The sequence below is a fragment of the Xiphophorus couchianus genome, chromosome 18 (assembly GCF_001444195.1).
Source record: "Xiphophorus couchianus chromosome 18, X_couchianus-1.0, whole genome shotgun sequence".
NCBI lineage: Eukaryota > Metazoa > Chordata > Actinopteri > Cyprinodontiformes > Poeciliidae > Xiphophorus > Xiphophorus couchianus.
The window spans coordinates 10,379,158-10,397,984 of record NC_040245.1 but is presented as its reverse complement, the minus strand read 5'-3'; the positions used below and the strand labels follow the sequence as shown (position 1 = coordinate 10,397,984).

Sequence of the window (18,827 nt, the reverse complement as noted above, 5' to 3'; positions counted from 1 at the left end):
CTCTGTGGAAAAGATGCGACTCTCGAAGCTAACATGAGCTAATGGTGCCTGTGGAACATTTCTGAATGTGTGTGTGTGTGTCTCTGTGTGTGTGTGTTCACATATATGTAGGTGCAGGGTGTGTCTGTGTGCCAGGATTCCTGGCATTCTCTGAATCTTTAAAACTGTGAACTATGAAAAGCTGCTACCAGCTGTTCCTCTTTAGAGGAGCTCCAGTTTTATATCAGTGTTCGCTTTTTGTCCCCCATGACCTTTCCAACAATCAGTTAATTTTTGCTGCTCTCACATAATGATTTGTGTGTTTGCAGTGGGAGCCGGTCCAGTATTTCAACAACAAGATCATCTGTGACCTGGTGGAGGAGAAGTTCAAAGGCATCATCTCCATCCTGGTGAGGCCAAACACATAATTTAAACTTTGCCTTTTCACTAATTCAAACACTGCAAGTTTGAAGCTTTTATCTCAACAAATGAAAAAGGCTTCGTACTCCTGACCTCTGAGGACTATATGATGCTCCACAGTATGTTTTACATGGTGGAAATTGGCTATAGCAACATCAAGAACTTAGTTCTCTGTCATTATTTGCCAACATAAAATCTCTTCAATAAATAAGTATGTAATGTAGCACAAGTCAAAATGATATCTGATCATTTTGCATTATTTAGTCATTTTATGTTAAGCACAATTGAGATTTTTTTTAAGTACATTGGGAAATTTAAGATTTGAAGTTCACTCTTTGAAGCTCCTTTTAGCAGGTAGAAAGTTGTAGTTTTATATTTCCATTACAGTTGTGACTCATTTAAATTATAATTTTGATTAAGATGTTTTATGAATGCAAAATGTGTTTTTTTTTTTTAAATTAATTTTCCTTTAACTTGATTTACCCAACTCAAAAAAATGTATTTCAATTGAAAAGAAATCCCCAAAACACTCAGATAAGCTGAACTCTTCTTACACATTAAAGATCTAAATGTAAAATATATATATATTATTATTATAAATGATTTAGCTTTCACCATACTTTAGCTTTCAATTAAAAGTTTCATGTTTCATAAGCTCATCACTCTCTCAACATTCAGAATGTCAGAAACGTTTCAGCTTTGTGTCTGTCAGGTATAAATTAGTGTTTCAGCCTGATAATACAGTATACACAAATATATTATTGTTAATAATAATAGCAGAGCTGAACATCCAGTAAACAGAAATGTAAATTTAGTTTTTCTCCTCTGAGATCTTAACCCTGTCCTCTCATTACAGGATGAGGAGTGTCTGAGACCTGGAGATGCCAGTGACTTCACCTTCTTGGAGAAGCTGGAGGACACATTGGGGGGACACCCGCACTTCGTCACGTCAGTCTGACACTCATTCAACCCAAGTTTGGTCTCAGATTAGAAAACATGAGCTGCTAGGTCACTTCAAGGTGACTTAAGAAGTGTCATTAATGTGGCTGATTATCCTCACTCTGTGTGTGTGTGTGTGTGTGTGTGTCCCTTCAGTCACAAGCTGGCGGACGGAAAGACCAGGAAGGTGATGGGCCGAGAGGAATTCAGGCTGCTGCACTATGCTGGGGAGGTCAACTATAATGTTAACGGTGTGTGTGCTTTCTGAATGGATTGTTTTATCAAAATAAATGGATTCCTGCTTTGATAAACATACTGTATTTACATTTTCATCAAAACTTATATGGGGAGTTTCTTAAAGAGACAAAGGCCAATTTCAGGGTGTCTAGTTGGGAAGTCAAATTTCTTCTAAGTTATGTGTGATAAAACTCAGAAATGATGAAGTTGTCATACAAATATGGTAACATACACATTACAAGATTATGCTTCAAAATGGCACCAGATGCCTGGAAAATGCATAGTACTGCCCTAATAATAGCAATTCATATTATCCCAAATTATGAAGGATAAACTGAAACAGATGACTGAAATTATTTCCTTCTGCCAAATTCCAGAATAATACATCAGGTAATTGTACAGTCAATCATTTATTGCTTTTTTCTGTTTAAATAGTTGAAACATACAATTTTTTATTATTTGGTAGCGCTGCCTCTGAGCTATACAAGTTGGGTAAAACATTGCTGGGATCTTGGCTCATTCCTGCTGACAGAACTGATGTTTATTTTTCTAACTGAGATTATGACTTTGTGATGGTCTCTGTAAATTGTTGCCTCTTTGTAAACACTTTGACTGTATGTTTAGGGTCATTGTCCACTTGAAAGACCCATTTGAATGTGAGCTTTAACTTCTCGATTGATGTGTTGAGATGTTGCTTCAATATTTTTGCAAAATTGTATTTCGTCATGATGCCATTTATTTTAGGAAGTATACCAGTTTCTCCTGCACAAAGCATCCTGTAATTATTAGAGACTTTAGAAGATGAGTTCAGTTTTTATCCATCAACATATGTGACCTTCTACTGTAGTGTAGGAAGTAGGGAGAGAAGCTGGTACGAGTTGTTTTGTGATTAGATGAATGAAACTTTCTTTTTTTCTTTAGGATTTTTGGACAAAAACAACGATCTTCTCTTCAGGAATTTAAAAGAGGTTAGAAACTGACTGAATAAAGAACAATGCATTTTCCTGTTTGTTTTTACAGCTTGAGGTGAGTCAATGTGTTTGTATCTGCAGGTTATGTGCATGTCTGAGAACAAGATTCTGACGCAGTGTTTTGACCGAGACGAGCTGAGTGACAAGAAACGTCCTGACACGGTGAGCTATCCTCTACCCTGCATCTGTGTTTGTGCTCTCATGAGGTTTCTCTGCTGGTTTTGAGTGAATGATTTGGTTTTGGTTGAATGCTTCTCAGCATAGTTTCCCACAGCACAATAAACAGCCGTGTGTTTCCCTCTCCGATGCTAAGTGGGCTGTTTGATGGGGATTCTCCTCAGCTGCCTTCGCACTGAGGAATGCCCAGCACGCACACACACACGCAGGGGTGCACACACACACACACATAATGATGCATGACACTGTCACAAACTGGTAAGTTAGCATCCCAGTCCTCCACAGTGAACCCAGTGTCCAGTCGCATCGACCATCGCTGTGCTAACATCGTCCTCCTCAGCGCGACCTAAGCTGCTGCTCGCCCCTTTGTCGTTTCCAGCTCTTCTCTGTTGCCAGTCGCCTTCCCGTCCATCCCTTCCTAACATTCTTGAATCTTTTTTATTTGTCTGTGTCTGCCCCTTCAGGCAGCCACCCAGTTCAAAGCCAGTCTGGCGAAACTCATGGATATCCTTATGTCCAAGGAGCCGTCGTACGTCCGCTGCATCAAGCCCAATGACTCCAAACAAGCAAGTAGGGTGTTAATCCTTTCGTCTTTTTATTATTTACTGATGTATAATGTAGTGAATTACTGCATTTATGTTGCCTTTTTGCTCTTTAGTTGGTTTTAAAATAAAGATGTGGCACTGAAAGTGAAAGTAGAATTATATTTTTTGGATGTAGAAATTTAAAAAAAATAAAGCTTTGCATTATTGTCTTAACATCTAGTTAGACGTTTATTCAGAGATGCATCGATCAGAAATTTGTGACCAGTTTTCTGACTCTGCTCGTCTCGCCAATTCTGATTTTCTTTTTATGAAATTATATAAATAGTAATTAATTGGTTACAGCAGCTGCAGAGATGACAATATGATAATGTGCTACAGGTCAGAAACTGTAAAACTGTTTTTTACTCTTAAAACAATTATAAAGTGATTAGATATTATATTTTTAAATTTAACATTAACTAAAAAAATGACTAGTTACGAAAATACAAGCCTTTGTGTGTAATTTGTAGCGAATGAAGATGCTGAGCTTAAGTAAAATTTCCAGAAGACTGCCAACATTTCCAAATTCAGCATGTTCTAAAACGATAGTTTTCTGCTCTTGATTTTGCCTACATGCCATGGTAATTTCATTGAAAGTTTTCCTCTCTCTCACTCTCTTACATCCTGAATTATAATTATATTTAGAAATATTAGCATATTCTTCATTACTTTTATCCATGTGTCTAAGAGACACTGTGAAAGGTCAAAAGAGGTTTCAGGTTTCAGACCCTTGACGTGGTAAACAACAACTGCTGCAGCAGCACAGTCCATGATCTCAGCAGAAAAACATTTATCATGTAAAAGTACAAGGTAATCCATTATAGCGGCTTGTGACTCCTTGTTTTATTGTGAAAATGTGGCATGATGTATTGCGTAGATATTATGCATTCACAGATCACACAAAAAGATCTACTTTTAGCCGGTCATCAAACAACTTTTAGTGCATCTATACAATTCATCTTTTTTCATTCAGCTATGTTTTTCCAAAATTGTAGAAATTGAATTTTTTATTTAATATTCGGATTAGTGAAGTCAAATGACATCAGTAGCGCTGAAATCATTCTTTAAAACGTGTGAGAGTTTTAAGACGTTTTTGTAAACGCCACTGAAGCAGATCTGGTCCTTGTGATGATGCAGATCTTACCAGTACCAACCCAAACAGTCCGATTTCTGCTGCATCAGGAGAGACAGTATGAAGTTTTGTGTGGCTGCCTTTGTTTTTCTCCACACTTGGCCCTTTGTTGTTTCCACACTGTCCCTCTGTCCTCTGTTACTCCTACTGCTGCTGCTTGCCATCTACGTACTCCTCTCCCTGCTTCATGTTGACCAGCTGGCTGATTCATTTCTGCCTCTCTCTCCTCTGTTGCAGGTCGGTTTGACGAGGTGCTGATCCGTCACCAGGTCAAGTATCTGGGACTGATGGAGAACCTGAGGGTGAGGAGGGCTGGATTCGCTTACAGGCGGCGCTATGAGATCTTCCTACAGAGGTGATCAGCCACTCTTTTTTTTTTTTTTTCTTTTTAATGAAGACACACCAGGAAAACATTTCTGCATGCAGCTCTCACTTTCTCCCTCAGATAAAGTGATGGATGCTCAATCTATTAGCATCTATTCCTTGATGGCTAGTTTGCTTCTCAGTTACTCTGACAGTTCACTACTGTCAGACTTATTCCTGAAAGAATAATTTAAAGGAAGCATGTTATGCAAAAATTCACATTTGAATGTTTTTATACTTGTATTTGGATCTCAACTGCTTCTAAAAAAATCCCAAGTGTTTCAACAAAAAAAAAAGAATTTTTTTTTTACTGTTTTTGGGAGTAAGTTTATTTATTTTTTGGTATCTGAAAAATAAGCCCTTTCAAAAAACCTTTGTACTGTATTGTTACCTAGCAACCCCAGCTGAGCCCATCCTGTCCCACAAGAGGCCCTTAAACAGCTCATTCTGAAAGCAGATCAAAATAGGCAGAACTGACCAAACTAATATCTCAATATCCAAGAATAATTTTGTGCAAAAAATTAAATAAACATTTTGTATATCATAACCTGTTCAAGGAAGCATAATAGGTCAGCTTTAAAGAACCTGCAGCCAACGAGATTTTTTTAAAAAGCAAACCTTTACCATCGTTGTGTCCTCTTCAACCTTTAAGCTTCATATCTGAACAACCATGCTGGTGTTTGTGTGTTTTGCTTCTTTGTGTTTAGGTACAAGTCCCTGTGCCCAGAGACATGGCCTAACTGGAATGGAAAGCTGTCTGATGGTGTGTCCACACTTGTCAAACACATGGGATACAAGCCTGAGGAGTACAAACTGGGAAGGTGAGCTGCACAGAAATCTGTGAAAGAGGTTACTGTTAGCACCTGAACTTTGTGTGTGTGTGTGTTGTTACAAAGTGATCTGGTTATTCATGTAGAGTAAAAAGTAACATTTAATTTCTAAACACATCAGATCCAAAATCTTCATCCGCTTCCCAAAGACTTTGTTTGCCACCGAGGATGCGCTGGAGACCAGAAAACATGGCCTTGGTAAGAGTCAGAATATTCTGTCAAGATTGATCAACTTTTTCAGTCTTAATTTATTTCTTTAAATCTCTTTCCTGCCTTACAGCGACCAAGCTACAGGCGGGATGGAAAGGCTATTGCCAGAAGACCAAATTCCAAAAACTAAGGACCTCAGGTCAGGAAGCCACCATTTCTGCATGTCTTATGTGCATCTAGCATTTCACATTAAACAACAGTTAAATGTCATTGGTCCAATGAATTTATTTTTCTGTCCCAACCAGCCATTGCGATCCAGGCTTGGTGGCGGGGCGTCCTGGCGAGGAGGAAGGCCCAGCGTCGGCGACAGGCAGCCAACACTATACGCAGGTATGAGACTATACAGCAGTATGTCAGGATATAAGAAAAGGTGTAAGGAAGACAAATACTTATTTTAAAGCCATCTTCTTACTTAGACTGATTATAGCGTGATTTCCTCATTTTCTTCAGGTTTATCAAAGGCTTCATCTACCGACACAAAGAACGCTGTCCAGAGAACGAGTATTTCCTGGACTACGTGCGTTATTCCTTCCTCATGAATCTGCACAGGAACCTTCCCAAGAACGTCCTCGACAAAAGCTGGCCCGCACCTCCGGCTGCTCTGACTGAGGTGGGAATCTGGATTTGTTTAACTACAGACATTCTTAATTTAATATAGATAGCACGCTTGACTTAATCATTTCTTTACATCTTAAATAAAGAGAAAGCACTAACCAATAAACTTAGTAAAAGAAAACTTACTGTCTCTTATAAATCAGATACAGTGCCTTGCATAAATCTTTATACCCTTTGAACTGTTTCACTTTTGTGATGTTATAGCTACTAACCTACCAAAACATGGCCAACTAAAAAGAACATTGTAAGAAAAACATTATTCCAAGAACCAGCCAAGTTATAGTGTGCACTACTTTGTGTTAAGTCTATGACATAAATTCTTAATAAAATACAGTGGAGTCTGTGTATGTAATGTGACAAAATGTGAACGATTATGGGAGGTGAATTCTTTTACACGGCACTTGTATGCAATGTTGTGAAAACCTTGACTGTTTCTTAAGGCGTCAGAGCTTCTGCGCAAGATGTGCATGCAGAACATGGTGTGGAGTTACTGCAAGAAGATCAGCTCTGAGTGGAAACACCAGGTGAGAAATGTCACCAGTCAAAACCTTCGCTTTAGAATCTATACTTTGTAATTGCTGCTCTTTGAATTTGCTTCATTATTCATCTCTGGTTTGTATATAATTAGATGGAGCAGAAAATGATTGCAAGCGAGCTCTTCAAGGACAAGAAGGACAACTACCCACAGAGTGTTCCCAAGCTATTTGTTGGCACAAGACTCAGTAAGACTTCAACGTTCAGACGATGCCAATTTTTATCCAGTATTTAATCTAATTCCGCTTTTTCTGTTGCTGCTCAGATGGAGAGGATATCAACCCCAAAGCAATACAAGCTCTGGGCAGTGAGAAGATGAAGGTTAGTGTAGCCTTTATATTTTTTTTCATACTGCTGAAGCGTTCTGCTTTTATGCTGACGTGTCTCTGCTGTGATCTCAGTACGCAGTGCCGGTCACCAAGTATGACAGGAAGGGCTACAAGTCTCGGTCCCGGCAGCTACTCCTCACTTCCAACAGTGCCATCATCGTCGAGGAGGGCAAACTCAAACAGCGCATCGATTACGGAACCCTGAAAGGTGAGAAATGCCTCTAAAGAGAAATAAATCAGAGGGAATAGATGGAAAATGATCAAACTGAACTAGGATCTGATTTATTGTCATTATTGTTGTGTCTCAGGCATCTCAGTCAGCTCTCTCAGTGATGGCTTGTTTGTTCTGCATGTGCCCAGTGAGGACAACAAACAAAAGGTGAGACCAAAGACGAGTCACAAAAGCTTCCTGAGAACGTTTCTCATTTCATTTGTGTGAAAATGCTAAATGTGTGTGTGCCTGTTTACACCCAGGGGGACGTGGTTTTGCAGAGCGACCATGTGATCGAGACCCTGACGAAGATCGCCATCTGTGCCGACAAAATCAACAGCATCAACATCAACCAGGGCAGGTGAGAGTCAGAACAGACACAGCAGAACTAACTTTAAATGTGTGTTCACAACAAGCATTGATCAGCTATGAATTGATAGTTTAATTTCCATAAGAAAATCAAAAAATGGCCTTTGTCAATCTTGGAGTTCCTCAGATTGATGATGCAAAAATCCACGTCATTGCAAAAATGTTAACAATATTACCAGTTAAATTGGGGGTTTTTTTGTTGTTGTTTTTCTGTGTTTAACTTATGTGAGAATTGTCCAGTAAAGTATAATTTAGCTTTTATACCTTGACTTAACAATGGTTTACTTCTTGTGAAATGTTTGTGAGTTCCTACAGCAAGCCTTCTGAATGTTTTCCTCTGATGAGAAATTAAAATAACTCCCTCTAGTGGTTGTAGGAGGATTTAAATTCTTCCAGTTTTTCTCAGATTTTCCCACATCCAGAATAAGTTTCTATTAATACCAAAGACGATCTATGAATATGTCGCAAGTTTGATCACGTGTTTATTTTCCTGGAGTTTCACTTGTGACCACATCGTGTGTTTGTGAATGTTTCCTGTATAGCAGTAGAGAAAATAAATTGTAAATTTGCCCCCTCTGTTTCCTGTTGTAACTCCGTTTATCATCTGTTTGGCTCCTGCAGTATAAAGTTTACAGCAGGTAATGGGAAAGAAGGGATTATAGACTTCACGCCCGGGTCAGAACTACACGTGGAAAAGGCAAAGAACGGACACTTGTCTGTGGTGAGAGAGGAATTTTCTTTTCAGTTTACATCCCATTATAGAAGTATGACAGTCTGATGTTTCAAGAAAAGTACTCTGAGTTTTTCCCAGCTGCATCCGACTCTTAGTTGCTGCAGAATCTGTATTCACATCCTGCTGAGCTTTGACTTCGTTTTTGTTCCCCAGACGGCTCCGAGACTGAACTCCAGATGATGGCCCCCCTGACCGGACGTAGCAGGAACCCCCTAAGCTCCTCATCCTCCAATCACACGAACGCAGACCTCGCCCTGCCTTAGCCAATCAGACGCCACTTGTCTCTACATTTGCGGGCTTGTGCATACAATTAAAATTTTAAACCAAAAAACAGATAAAAATCTAGCTAAACTAATTGATATATTTATGTTTATATATAATATTTTTGAGATTAATACTTTTGCTGTTTGAATATTCTGATTTTATATATATATATATGTATATGTATAAGGCCAAGGAATAACAAATATTTCTGGTGCATTTTTCTTGCACCTTGCCTGCTTATTGTGCTTTATTCAGGAGCGAGAATACAGTGAGCGACAGACCAAGGAGAACAGTTTCTGGAGAAGATCAGAGTAACCTGTTGCTGTTTTTATTATTTGCTTTCTAATTCTAATTTGCTTAATTTCTGCTTTTCTGGGCAAGATGACATGTTGTTATGAAGGTGCACAGATCAAGGCTGGAAGCATGGAGAGCGGGTGAGGAAGGGCAAAGTGGTGAGGAAAAGAAATTCATCAGTAGGCCTAGAACACAGAAACAGCTGCTGTAGTTTGCTGAAAGAGCTGCATGAAGATGACCGAAGTAAGTGAGATGTGGATAAGAGAACGGTGAGAAAAAAACACGATGAAGCACAGCCATGTTTTACCTTGCAGCCTGGTTTTTATTGTCATTGGTTAATTTCTTCATAACAGTTCATCAGTTGTTTTAACAACTCTGAAAACTCTTGCACTCATCAGAGAAGAGATTTGTTCTCACAAAGTTATTATTTGACTGAAAGTTAAATTGCAGCTTCAGTCTCGCTGTCCTCCTTATCCCCAGTGCCTGAACTGGTCTAATGGAAACATCTGGCTGGAGTCTGAGCAACGTGTACAAACAATAGCGATAATTAATTTCGACACATTTTCTTCTTGTGTATCTGTATTTCCAGAAACAGGCTCATTTCTGGCTCCAGGCTATATTTTGTAACTTTAGGGACTCTAACTTTTTAGCTAAACTTCTCACAAACAAACACCAAAAACACCAGTATGACAAATGAAAGATATAAATATGTTGTAAAAATGTTTTCTTTTTAAGGGATTAGTTTCACATTTTGGGTGAAGATTTGATAAAGCCACTCTGTCATAAAGAAGCTACATACTAGAGGTAGCTTCTCTACCCTAGCATAAATGTCTCTGTTAGCATCAAGCTCATCACTTACACAAATATTAACTAGAACCGTTTTTATGACACAGCAGTCTGTTGGAGCCCAGCTGCTCTAGAGAGAAAAGAAATGAGAAGAAATACTGATGCCTTTAACACTAAAAATTCATAGCTTGGAGTTTTTGGTAGAGGATTTGTCTAGTTTTTAATCCCAGGCACCCAGAGGACCAGTTCTGCAACAACCAACGCTGCCTAACTCCAGCTCTCACCTCTTTTAGACCAAAGACTGGTGGTGAAAAACTTCACAAATCTCAGAGTATATACATAGCCTATATATATAAATATTTTACATTTTATCCAAAATTCACTCCATGAAAGAACTCTTGATCTGCATCATGGTTCTATGATATTAGACTGTGCCGCTGCACTTATTAGCCAAAGATCTGGTTGATTTCTTGTGATTCAGTGTTGTATGATTAATATGCTAAATTGTGTCTGTAATGAATGCCCTGTTTGTTTCTCTGTGGGGAGAGGTTTGTAGATGTACAGTTTGTGATGTCTGTTATAACTGAGCTGTTCAAGTAGAGAGAGGTTTGATGAGGGAGGGGAAAAAAGCTTTTAATGGTGTTTAATGGAAACTTTGTGTGCATGTGCCTTCTTTTAGTCAGGCTGATAGAAATCCCTCTTTGACCGTCTGTGGTTTGCTCTTTTGTACAAGCTTTATTCAAACCAAGTCCAATTTTTGTTGATTTACAGATACACTCCTGCTTTCAGGCTCATTTTAATGTACAACCAATGTATAACTATGCCAACACACTAAATAATACTTATAATTTGAATAAATACATTTTTAAAAATAATACTAGCTTGCGAGTGTTTGTTTGGGGATTTTTACTTACTTAGCCATTTGAGTTTTTAAAAATTGGGAGCTTAGTGAAATTGTTTAATGACAATAGTTTAGTTTCTAAGACTGAGACACCAATGCAGTTCAAAATCTAATTATATGGTTCTTTGGGCTTTCCACAATGACTCTTAATGTATTGGCTAAAAAGTGCAGAATAAATATATATATTTTTAAAATCTAGATATAACTAATGCAGATCTGACCAGGTTTTCTTTTAGTATTTCCCATATTAATCTTGCTTTGAATTTGCAGTAATATTTTTTTCTCATTATCAAGTTATTTTAGAAGAAAATGTGCCAGTTATCTTTACAAGATTTTATGTTTTTCTGTGTTTTAAAACCCCCGAAACCGAAAAACATTTAAGCCATTTAAAAAGACCACAATTTTCTTGTAATAAACATATAACATTTTGAAAAAGTTAAAAGTTGTAGAAGTAAAAAGTTGTCTTTTCACAAAAGGGTCATAACATTTCGATGCTCTTAATGACTTTTATTTAACTGGACTGGAGCAAAATCTGCTTCTTGGTTTGTAGAGGCTGCAGACCCCTGTCCTATAGGCTGGATGGGCTGAAAGGTCAGTCAGGTTCCCTGCTGCCCTTGTCAACAGAAAACAGTGGGCATGTACTCAGCACAAGGGGGCGCCAAATCATTTCATCACGAGAAAGGCAACTACAAAACTCCTTCCATCTCTTTCAAAAACATTGCTACACTGACTTTATCCAGAATCTTTGTTTTGATTCTGGACAAACTGTTGTAACAGTGCTTATTGACAATAAATCTTATATAATTGGGCACCACTTAAGTGCAAATTGGGCACTTAAGTGGTGCCCAGTTTGCAAACTGTATGGTGCAAATTTTGTGCTGTCGTCCTGACAGGTGTTGTCTTGCACTTCTGTAAACGTAACTTTAGTTTGGAAAGGTTCATCTGAAAAAATCAGAAAACTTGTGGAACAATGTCTGAAGGACGGACAATCCTTTATTAACTGAAATATTTTGCCATAAATCACAACATGAAACACACCGAACTTTATACTTGCTTTAAAGCATGGTGATGGAGGAGTGATGATTTAGGGTTTTTAAATTTTTTACACCTATATAAAATTATATAAATTTTGATTAAATCAGATTGTTCTCACAGTTCAGTTAAGAGTGAACATTGTTATTATTCGCTGCTTCTGTAAAAGTCAATCCTTTTGCCAAAGGACTGACTTCCATCTGGTCATCAAAAAGATTCGTTAATTTTTCATGATGTCCAAAAAGGTAAAATCTTATAATTAAAGAGATTTTAGTTTGTTTTACAATGCATAACAAAATATATACAAATAAACAGAATTCAGATTATAAGGTTGTTTTACACTGCCAGCAAAATCATTCACACCAAATTAACTGTTTCTGATTTTGTCATGTTCATTCTACGACTTTCAGAAGACTGATTGGGATTTTATCTGACAGATCAATCTATAGGTACAAAATGATGGCATGGAAGTAAAATTTGATTTGCTTTAGAAATAAAATTCTGAAAAATGTGGCATCCATTTGTTTCCCTCTCTTTCGTTATGTGTAAAACTAATAGAAACACACCCAAAAAAAACTCCAGCCGTGGTTGTGGTTGCAAAAAATTGTGGTCCTACAAATGACTGACATTTTTTTAGATTCTAAATATAAAAAAGATAACATTGAAAGCCACTATTTTTTCCACTTTGCAAGTATGTGGTAGTTGGCGTTCTCCCACGCAATCCTTCTAAAATACGCTGCAGTTCTTGATTGTAAAAATACATCAAGGGTGATGATATTTTTGCAAGGTGTTCCAGTATTGAATGTCCTGTTTATTAATAAGTAGCCACTAGATGTCGCCCTTCCTGTCCCAAAGTCTTCACCCCCTCTCCTCTTCCAGTCGGAACATGTGAACCCTGATTTCTAGGAACTACACTTTTGGTATGAAGGAGCGATGTAAACAGGGTGTCAACTCACACGACTAAGGGAGTATTAGCAGCAGCAGCAGCACATGGAAGTGTTTACAAGTGTCGGAATAAACAAAGATTATACAAACCATATTGAATGCTTAAAGTATGAAAATAAAAATAAGCAAAGTAGATGTAAAGTTAGCTGCAGAATCCATAGATTAAAGAAGTCACTTTTGTGAAATAGAAGAACTTTGTTTATCTTGGTGTGTTTAATAATCAGCCATCTTTGTTGAAGTTTTCAGATTTGGTAAATATTTTTTTAAAATATAGGGTATCATTTTTTGCTTTGATTTAAAAGTTGTTTTGGTTCGGATAATTATCCCTGCATCCAGTCATTCTCAAAACAAACAAACAAAAAAAAAACCGTTTCTCCATGCGAAACAAAAACATTGGGAAACACCGCACCTATGTAATATGGTTGGTTGAGGGTGGTCTCTCAGCTTAGCCACGGACCAATACGAAGGCTCGGTTGTTTGTGCGGTGCCGCTGCAGCTGATATAAAAACAGCAGCAATGAAAGAAGAACCAAATTTACAGAAACCAAGTGAGAGAAGAAAAGCGAGCAGACATCCCCGCAGGTGACTGTTCATCCCTGCTTAGTCTGTTTGTCAGCGAGGGACGCCTGGAGCCGCGGAGACAGAGCTGAAGGAGCTGTCCCGCTTGTCCCAACCCGAGCATCCCCGCGCTCAGGTGAGGCTGTCCGCATTTACCGAATATGCTCCACACACACACACACACACACACACACACACACACACACACACACACACACACACACACACACACAGCCCCGGCAGAAGAGTACAGGATGTCTCCTAATGCGGCTGGCTTTGAGAAAGCACAGTGTAATGAAATTAGAGGCATTTTGTGGCTTTCAGGTCACCTCTGAGTCGCTTCCTCTTCATCTCTGCTTCATGGTGACATTAAATGACGGCGCAACAGTCCGAAAACACTGTATGAACTTCAGGACTGTTACTATTTGTCGGCAAAGACAGCTTCCGCTTTTTGGTCGTTAACGTATAAGAAAAAAATATATTGCAGTAAAATTATCTCACTGTCGCCATTTTTAGTTATATAGGCTGACAGATATCTGTGACTCTGGAAGTCAGACATTTTTCAGTGTTGCATTAAAGTTATTTGTTAAATGCAGAAGAAAGGGCGTATCGTGTATTTTAAAATTTAGTATGTAACTATGTATAATTTAAATTGGTTGTGTTTTGCTGCCCGTGATGAACTGTCTTTGTTCCAGGAGGAGGATGTTTTGCTCGCTGCTGTTGTTATCTCTGAACAGCTGAGCGCTTTAATTGCTCTGTCAAGACACAAAGAAATCCAGAAAAAGCTAATAAATGCTTTCACAATAAAAGCATCGAAATCAAATGAATAATTCCACGAACAATAACACGCAAATTAAAATGCATCTGATTCTTTTTAAGAGTCATACAATTTGGCGTCGAAGTTCAACACCATATATTTGTATTCACATTAGGAAATAATAAATGTGTGTTTCTGACCTTAAAACTCCTCGGCGGAAGCGCTATGTTTTCGTCGTAGTTAACTTCACAGAGGAAGCGATGGATGGGTGTGATGGAGGAGAGGAAGGGGGGTTATTGTGCAGATGATTTCAGTCCAGTTTAGACCAGTTTCAAGGCAGCGTTTCCTCCAGCTCTATATTCTTTAATTGTTCTCACAGCGATAAAGGGTATGCCAAATGAGAGTAAAATGGCGCCTTTGTTATTTTATATGTTGCTTATTGTTCACATGTGGGAGACGAAAAGTTACGTTTATGCAGAAACGCGCGCACACAAAGGGTGTACTAATTTTCTGCTAACAAAATGCTTTGTTGCAAACTGCACTATTTTTGTTTTTAATCATGAGCCTTACCTGTTAATGCAGTTAAACTACTGCTCACTTTACACCTACACACTGACTGCTGCGGCTGCCAGCATCTCTACAGCAGCGCTCGTGCACAACTACAGAGCAGTCTCGCGCCGTACCGGTTCGAACTGGCTTCAGCTCGCGCTGCATTCACGTTCAATGCAGTTTCCAGTAAACAACACGTTTTCTCTTAAAGAAAAAAAAATCCCCTCCACTCAGTCGTTTTCTATTTTCTTTAACTGCACATACAAGTTTCACGCTTCGCGGATATAATATTGAAATAAAATGCGTTGACCTTTAAAGTGGGGTGATTTTTTCATGATTTTTTCACCTTTTTAATCTAGCTGACCTCGAGAGCCGCTCTTTAACCGAGTACGGCTTCACTGATATGAAATGAGAAAGCTAATTCTGTACATGAGTGTTTGAAGCGTAGGAGCTAACTGTAGCAGCCTTTTTTTTGTCAGGAAAACATCTCGATGCAATCTTTTCCTATCAGTCAAGAATGCAGCAACAGCCTCACGTGTAGTAACTTGAAGCCATGTCCTGAGCAGCCAATAAGCGAAGAGACCTTAAACTTTGCAGCCAATCAGAATATATGTGGGCGTAGTAATAAATATTTAAAGGTGGGGTTTGAGGCTTCAGTTGTTTGTTGTTCTCCACCATCATTACAGTGCTGGGAACAAAGAGTTGAACTTGGTAGTTGCATAAAAAGTCACCTGAAGGCTGTTGTTGTTGTTCAGGCAGTTTTAAAACATGCGATATATTATTTAGTGAAAATAATCCAAGTATTTGTTCCATAAATCTTTTGAAAGAGGTCATCCTAAAAATCTTGACTTATTCCTCATTCTGATCCAAAACAGTTTTCCATTAAGAAATGAAGTTAAATTTGTTAATTTCATTATTAGAAAATTGCGTACTTCATGTAAGAAGAATGTTTTAAAACTTCAATGGATAATTTCTGCAGAAAGGAAGTTGGTTTGAGTTATTCTGGCTTAATCAGGGTGTCAATCTGTCAATTATAACACCCCAATTCAGTTTTTGGGAAAAATCTAAAATTACATTCAATTATATATACAATTTGCATATTTTTGTGACTACTTATTTCTTTAATTCAGAAAAATATTGAACTCCAAACATAAATGCGTTGATATGAGAGTGAATTAAATACAAAATGAAGGCAGATAGGGGCAAAATGTGGATATGAATTTGCAAAGTTTGAAATTAATGCTATTGCTTCAAGAAACTTGCTTCAAATTCCAAATAATAAATAAATTAAGTCTCTTGATTCCAGTTACTCAGCTGGTCACTTAGGTTTGTTACAAATGAAGCCAAATTATATCTTTCCACTCCATAGTTGTCTTTTAAGGGCAGGGGAGAAAAACATTAAGAATGGGAATTACTGTAGCATAAACTGACAACCTAAAAAAACATGAATTCACCTGGTTTTAATAAGAAAAGGGAGATCAGAGCTTCTCTTGTCGACATTTTGACATATTTTAATGTGATTCTGACTCATCTTCTTCTCTGTCTATTCCTTTTCTTGTCTTTAAGGCACCTGCAGCCTCCCTTAGATCAGGTCCGGTCAGTGTGCCTCCAGGCTAGCAGAAATGGCTCCAACCCTCTCTACAGCTTTCAGACGCCGCTGGTGGATGGCCGTCACGGCGGTCATTGAAAACCTGCTCTTCTCTGCTGTGCTGCTCGGCTGGTCATCCCTGCTCATCATGCTGAAGTCTGAGGGCTTCTATTCCTACCTGTGCAAAGCTCCAGGTGTGTCTGTCTTTACCTGAGTTATCATTTATGACCAGTGGGTTAGATCGGTGCAAATGTCTGCCTTTCTTTGTTATGTCTAATGCAGTATTCTGAAGTAATCAGACTAATAAATGACATCGATTTTGGCTGTTTGTGATGCATTAGAAATCTACAGGCAGGGCTTTTTATGTATTTTAATTGCTGCCAGCCTGTTTTCATCTTCTATCTTCCCAAAAAACACTGTCTGGATTTAACTTAGAGTTTGCAAGTTATTTTTATGGAGCTTCAGGGTATGCACAAAGCAACAATGAGAAAACCATCCAAACAGGCCTGTTGCAACACCCTCTGTGTTGTGCTAGCTTGATGAATTTCTGCAGGTTTTGGGGCAAACCACACCTATTTTTATGTAATTTTACCAGCAAGTATCCTGAGGTGTGATGAAATCAGATTTATCAGCAAACGTATGAGCACTCTTATTTATTTAACATGTTGAATTGTAATGAACTGCCTGTAAATAAGCTTAATATGGAGCTCTGAATGGTCAAACAAAACAAAACTAATTTCATTATCATTTCTTTCTGTCCCTTGCTCACCATGATCAAAGGATGTGTGGTGAGCTGCTGCACTCAGGGGGGCATTATTAGGCTTTAAAGGGGTTTTGTCTTGGTGTTTTTGTGCAAGTGCAACAGGATATAAAATAAAAGCTGGTCTATCTCCATCAACAACATGATCTCTGGCTTAGCAGATTTCTTTCACCCTCCTATTGTATTTTTGTGCATTTTTCACAGTTTTGCAAAGGGAGAAAGATAGAAATGCAATCTGCTATTTGTGTGAAATAATTTATTTTTTTCTCACCTGTCTGCGTGCATTATCTGATCTTTTGTCAGAGTTGTTATTTTTTCAATTACTAGCATAATATTTGATGAGAGCAGAGTCCTAAATGTTTGAAATGTGATTCAAACTATTTACTGGGACAAAATAGCTCTTGTTTTGCACTAAAGGAGAACATTCAGATAAGTACTTTTACATTCTGTGAACAAAGGCCTATTTTTTGGAAGTAATGCTGTAGTTTTACACCAACTTCATTACACAGACCTTTGTCGAGGACCATATTCTATTAATCTAACATATAATGAGTTGTATACAAGTCCTTACTGGCTCCCTGTAGCTCAAAGAACAGACCTTGAAATACTTCTTTAACTCCTTTAATACAACTTTACTCATTTGGTTCCTTAAATTATATGTAAATGAAACCTGTTGAATAAAAGTTAAAATTTACAATGTTAAACTGTGGTGAGCAAGTAACACTTATGTCAAAGTTTATATTGAGACCTGTAAAAACCAATTAGTCACTCGTTATTGTTGGTGTACAAGTTAAAATTTGCACTGCAGTACATCTCGTTGCTGTGGAAGGTAGAAAAGTAGCACCTGAATAATCCTATGATTGACAGATTACAGTGACTCAACCCACAAAAGTTCACATCACTCCCATGTCTGAAGATCATAACAAGAAATGTCATAGCATATATGTTTGCTATGGCTTCTGATATGGTGCTACTGGCTTCTTACTAACTCATAAAAACCTCTGTGAATGTATGTATAAGCATACATAATTATGCAGCAGATCTGCAGCTTTTTGGTTTGCCAAATACTTCCCTAGAACATTGTTTTGTCAGACTATCTAAAACCTAGCCTCAAAACCATCACTCTGCAACATTTAAGCCTTATAATCACTTTTTTTGGGGGAAGTCTGACTGACACAAGCGGAAGTCTAGTCTGGGATTTCTGTTGATGTAGTCAGCTGCCAACTAAAGCCCCAAGACATTTACCACTGACCTAAATTTTCAAGTCATACGACTGCAAGACAGTTCTCAGATTTGTCTTGGAGTGAAAGGATTAAAAGGATGTAAGATTCAGTCACAGAATGAGCAGAAAACAACCTGTACACATCGTGGGTTGTATTTATTTATGGTTTGTTTTCTTGTACCTCTCAGTGTGTCTTTCTATTATGTGGCCTTGCGGTTTCATTTTGTGGTTGTTCTGCTGGTGTCTCGCTTATCTGTGTCAAAGGTTAGACAGACATGAAATGCATAACACTTTATGTTTCTAACTTGACTCATGAAGCAAGCTCTGTGTCATCTCAGTGTCCCTCATTGCTCAAATATTCATCATCAGTCATATGAAAAGCTTGTTTCTGACTAAAAGAAGAAAGTCTTTAACAAAGGACAAACACGGGACATTTGAATGGTAAAAATGTCTGTTTCTATGTAGGTTTTCAGATAACTATCTAATAGGTCATTTTAAATGTGCATAATAATGACTATATCCTATATATCCTGCACTGT

General features: G+C 38.0%; 2 protein-coding genes across 6 annotated transcripts in view; both read left to right on the top strand.

The window, feature by feature from the left end:
- LOC114161679 (unconventional myosin-Ic) overlaps positions 1–10,852 on the top strand; it is a 58,021-nt gene extending 47,169 nt beyond the window's left edge. For all 5 annotated transcript variants that reach the window (XM_028045157.1, XM_028045160.1, XM_028045159.1 and 2 more), the window contains 20 exons: positions 309–389; positions 1,256–1,347; positions 1,495–1,589; positions 2,497–2,543; positions 2,628–2,708; positions 3,188–3,293; positions 4,677–4,794; positions 5,510–5,623; positions 5,754–5,830; positions 5,913–5,981; positions 6,088–6,172; positions 6,293–6,452; positions 6,898–6,981; positions 7,086–7,179; positions 7,257–7,312; positions 7,393–7,528; positions 7,629–7,699; positions 7,795–7,892; positions 8,522–8,621; positions 8,787–10,852. In XM_028045157.1, the coding sequence (XP_027900958.1) occupies positions 309–389; positions 1,256–1,347; positions 1,495–1,589; positions 2,497–2,543; positions 2,628–2,708; positions 3,188–3,293; positions 4,677–4,794; positions 5,510–5,623; positions 5,754–5,830; positions 5,913–5,981; positions 6,088–6,172; positions 6,293–6,452; positions 6,898–6,981; positions 7,086–7,179; positions 7,257–7,312; positions 7,393–7,528; positions 7,629–7,699; positions 7,795–7,892; positions 8,522–8,621; positions 8,787–8,813 (1,791 nt within the window). In that variant the 3' untranslated portion in view covers positions 8,814–10,852. The remainder of the gene's footprint in view (positions 1–308; positions 390–1,255; positions 1,348–1,494; positions 1,590–2,496; positions 2,544–2,627; positions 2,709–3,187; positions 3,294–4,676; positions 4,795–5,509; positions 5,624–5,753; positions 5,831–5,912; positions 5,982–6,087; positions 6,173–6,292; positions 6,453–6,897; positions 6,982–7,085; positions 7,180–7,256; positions 7,313–7,392; positions 7,529–7,628; positions 7,700–7,794; positions 7,893–8,521; positions 8,622–8,786) is intronic.
- A 2,478-nt stretch (positions 10,853–13,330) lies between these two features.
- LOC114161608 (large neutral amino acids transporter small subunit 4-like) overlaps positions 13,331–18,827 on the top strand; it is a 30,237-nt gene continuing 24,740 nt past the window's right edge. Inside the window, exons 1-2 of the mRNA XM_028044981.1 lie at positions 13,331–13,548; positions 16,285–16,500. Coding sequence (XP_027900782.1) covers positions 16,341–16,500 — 160 coding nt within the window. The 5' untranslated portion in view covers positions 13,331–13,548; positions 16,285–16,340. The remainder of the gene's footprint in view (positions 13,549–16,284; positions 16,501–18,827) is intronic.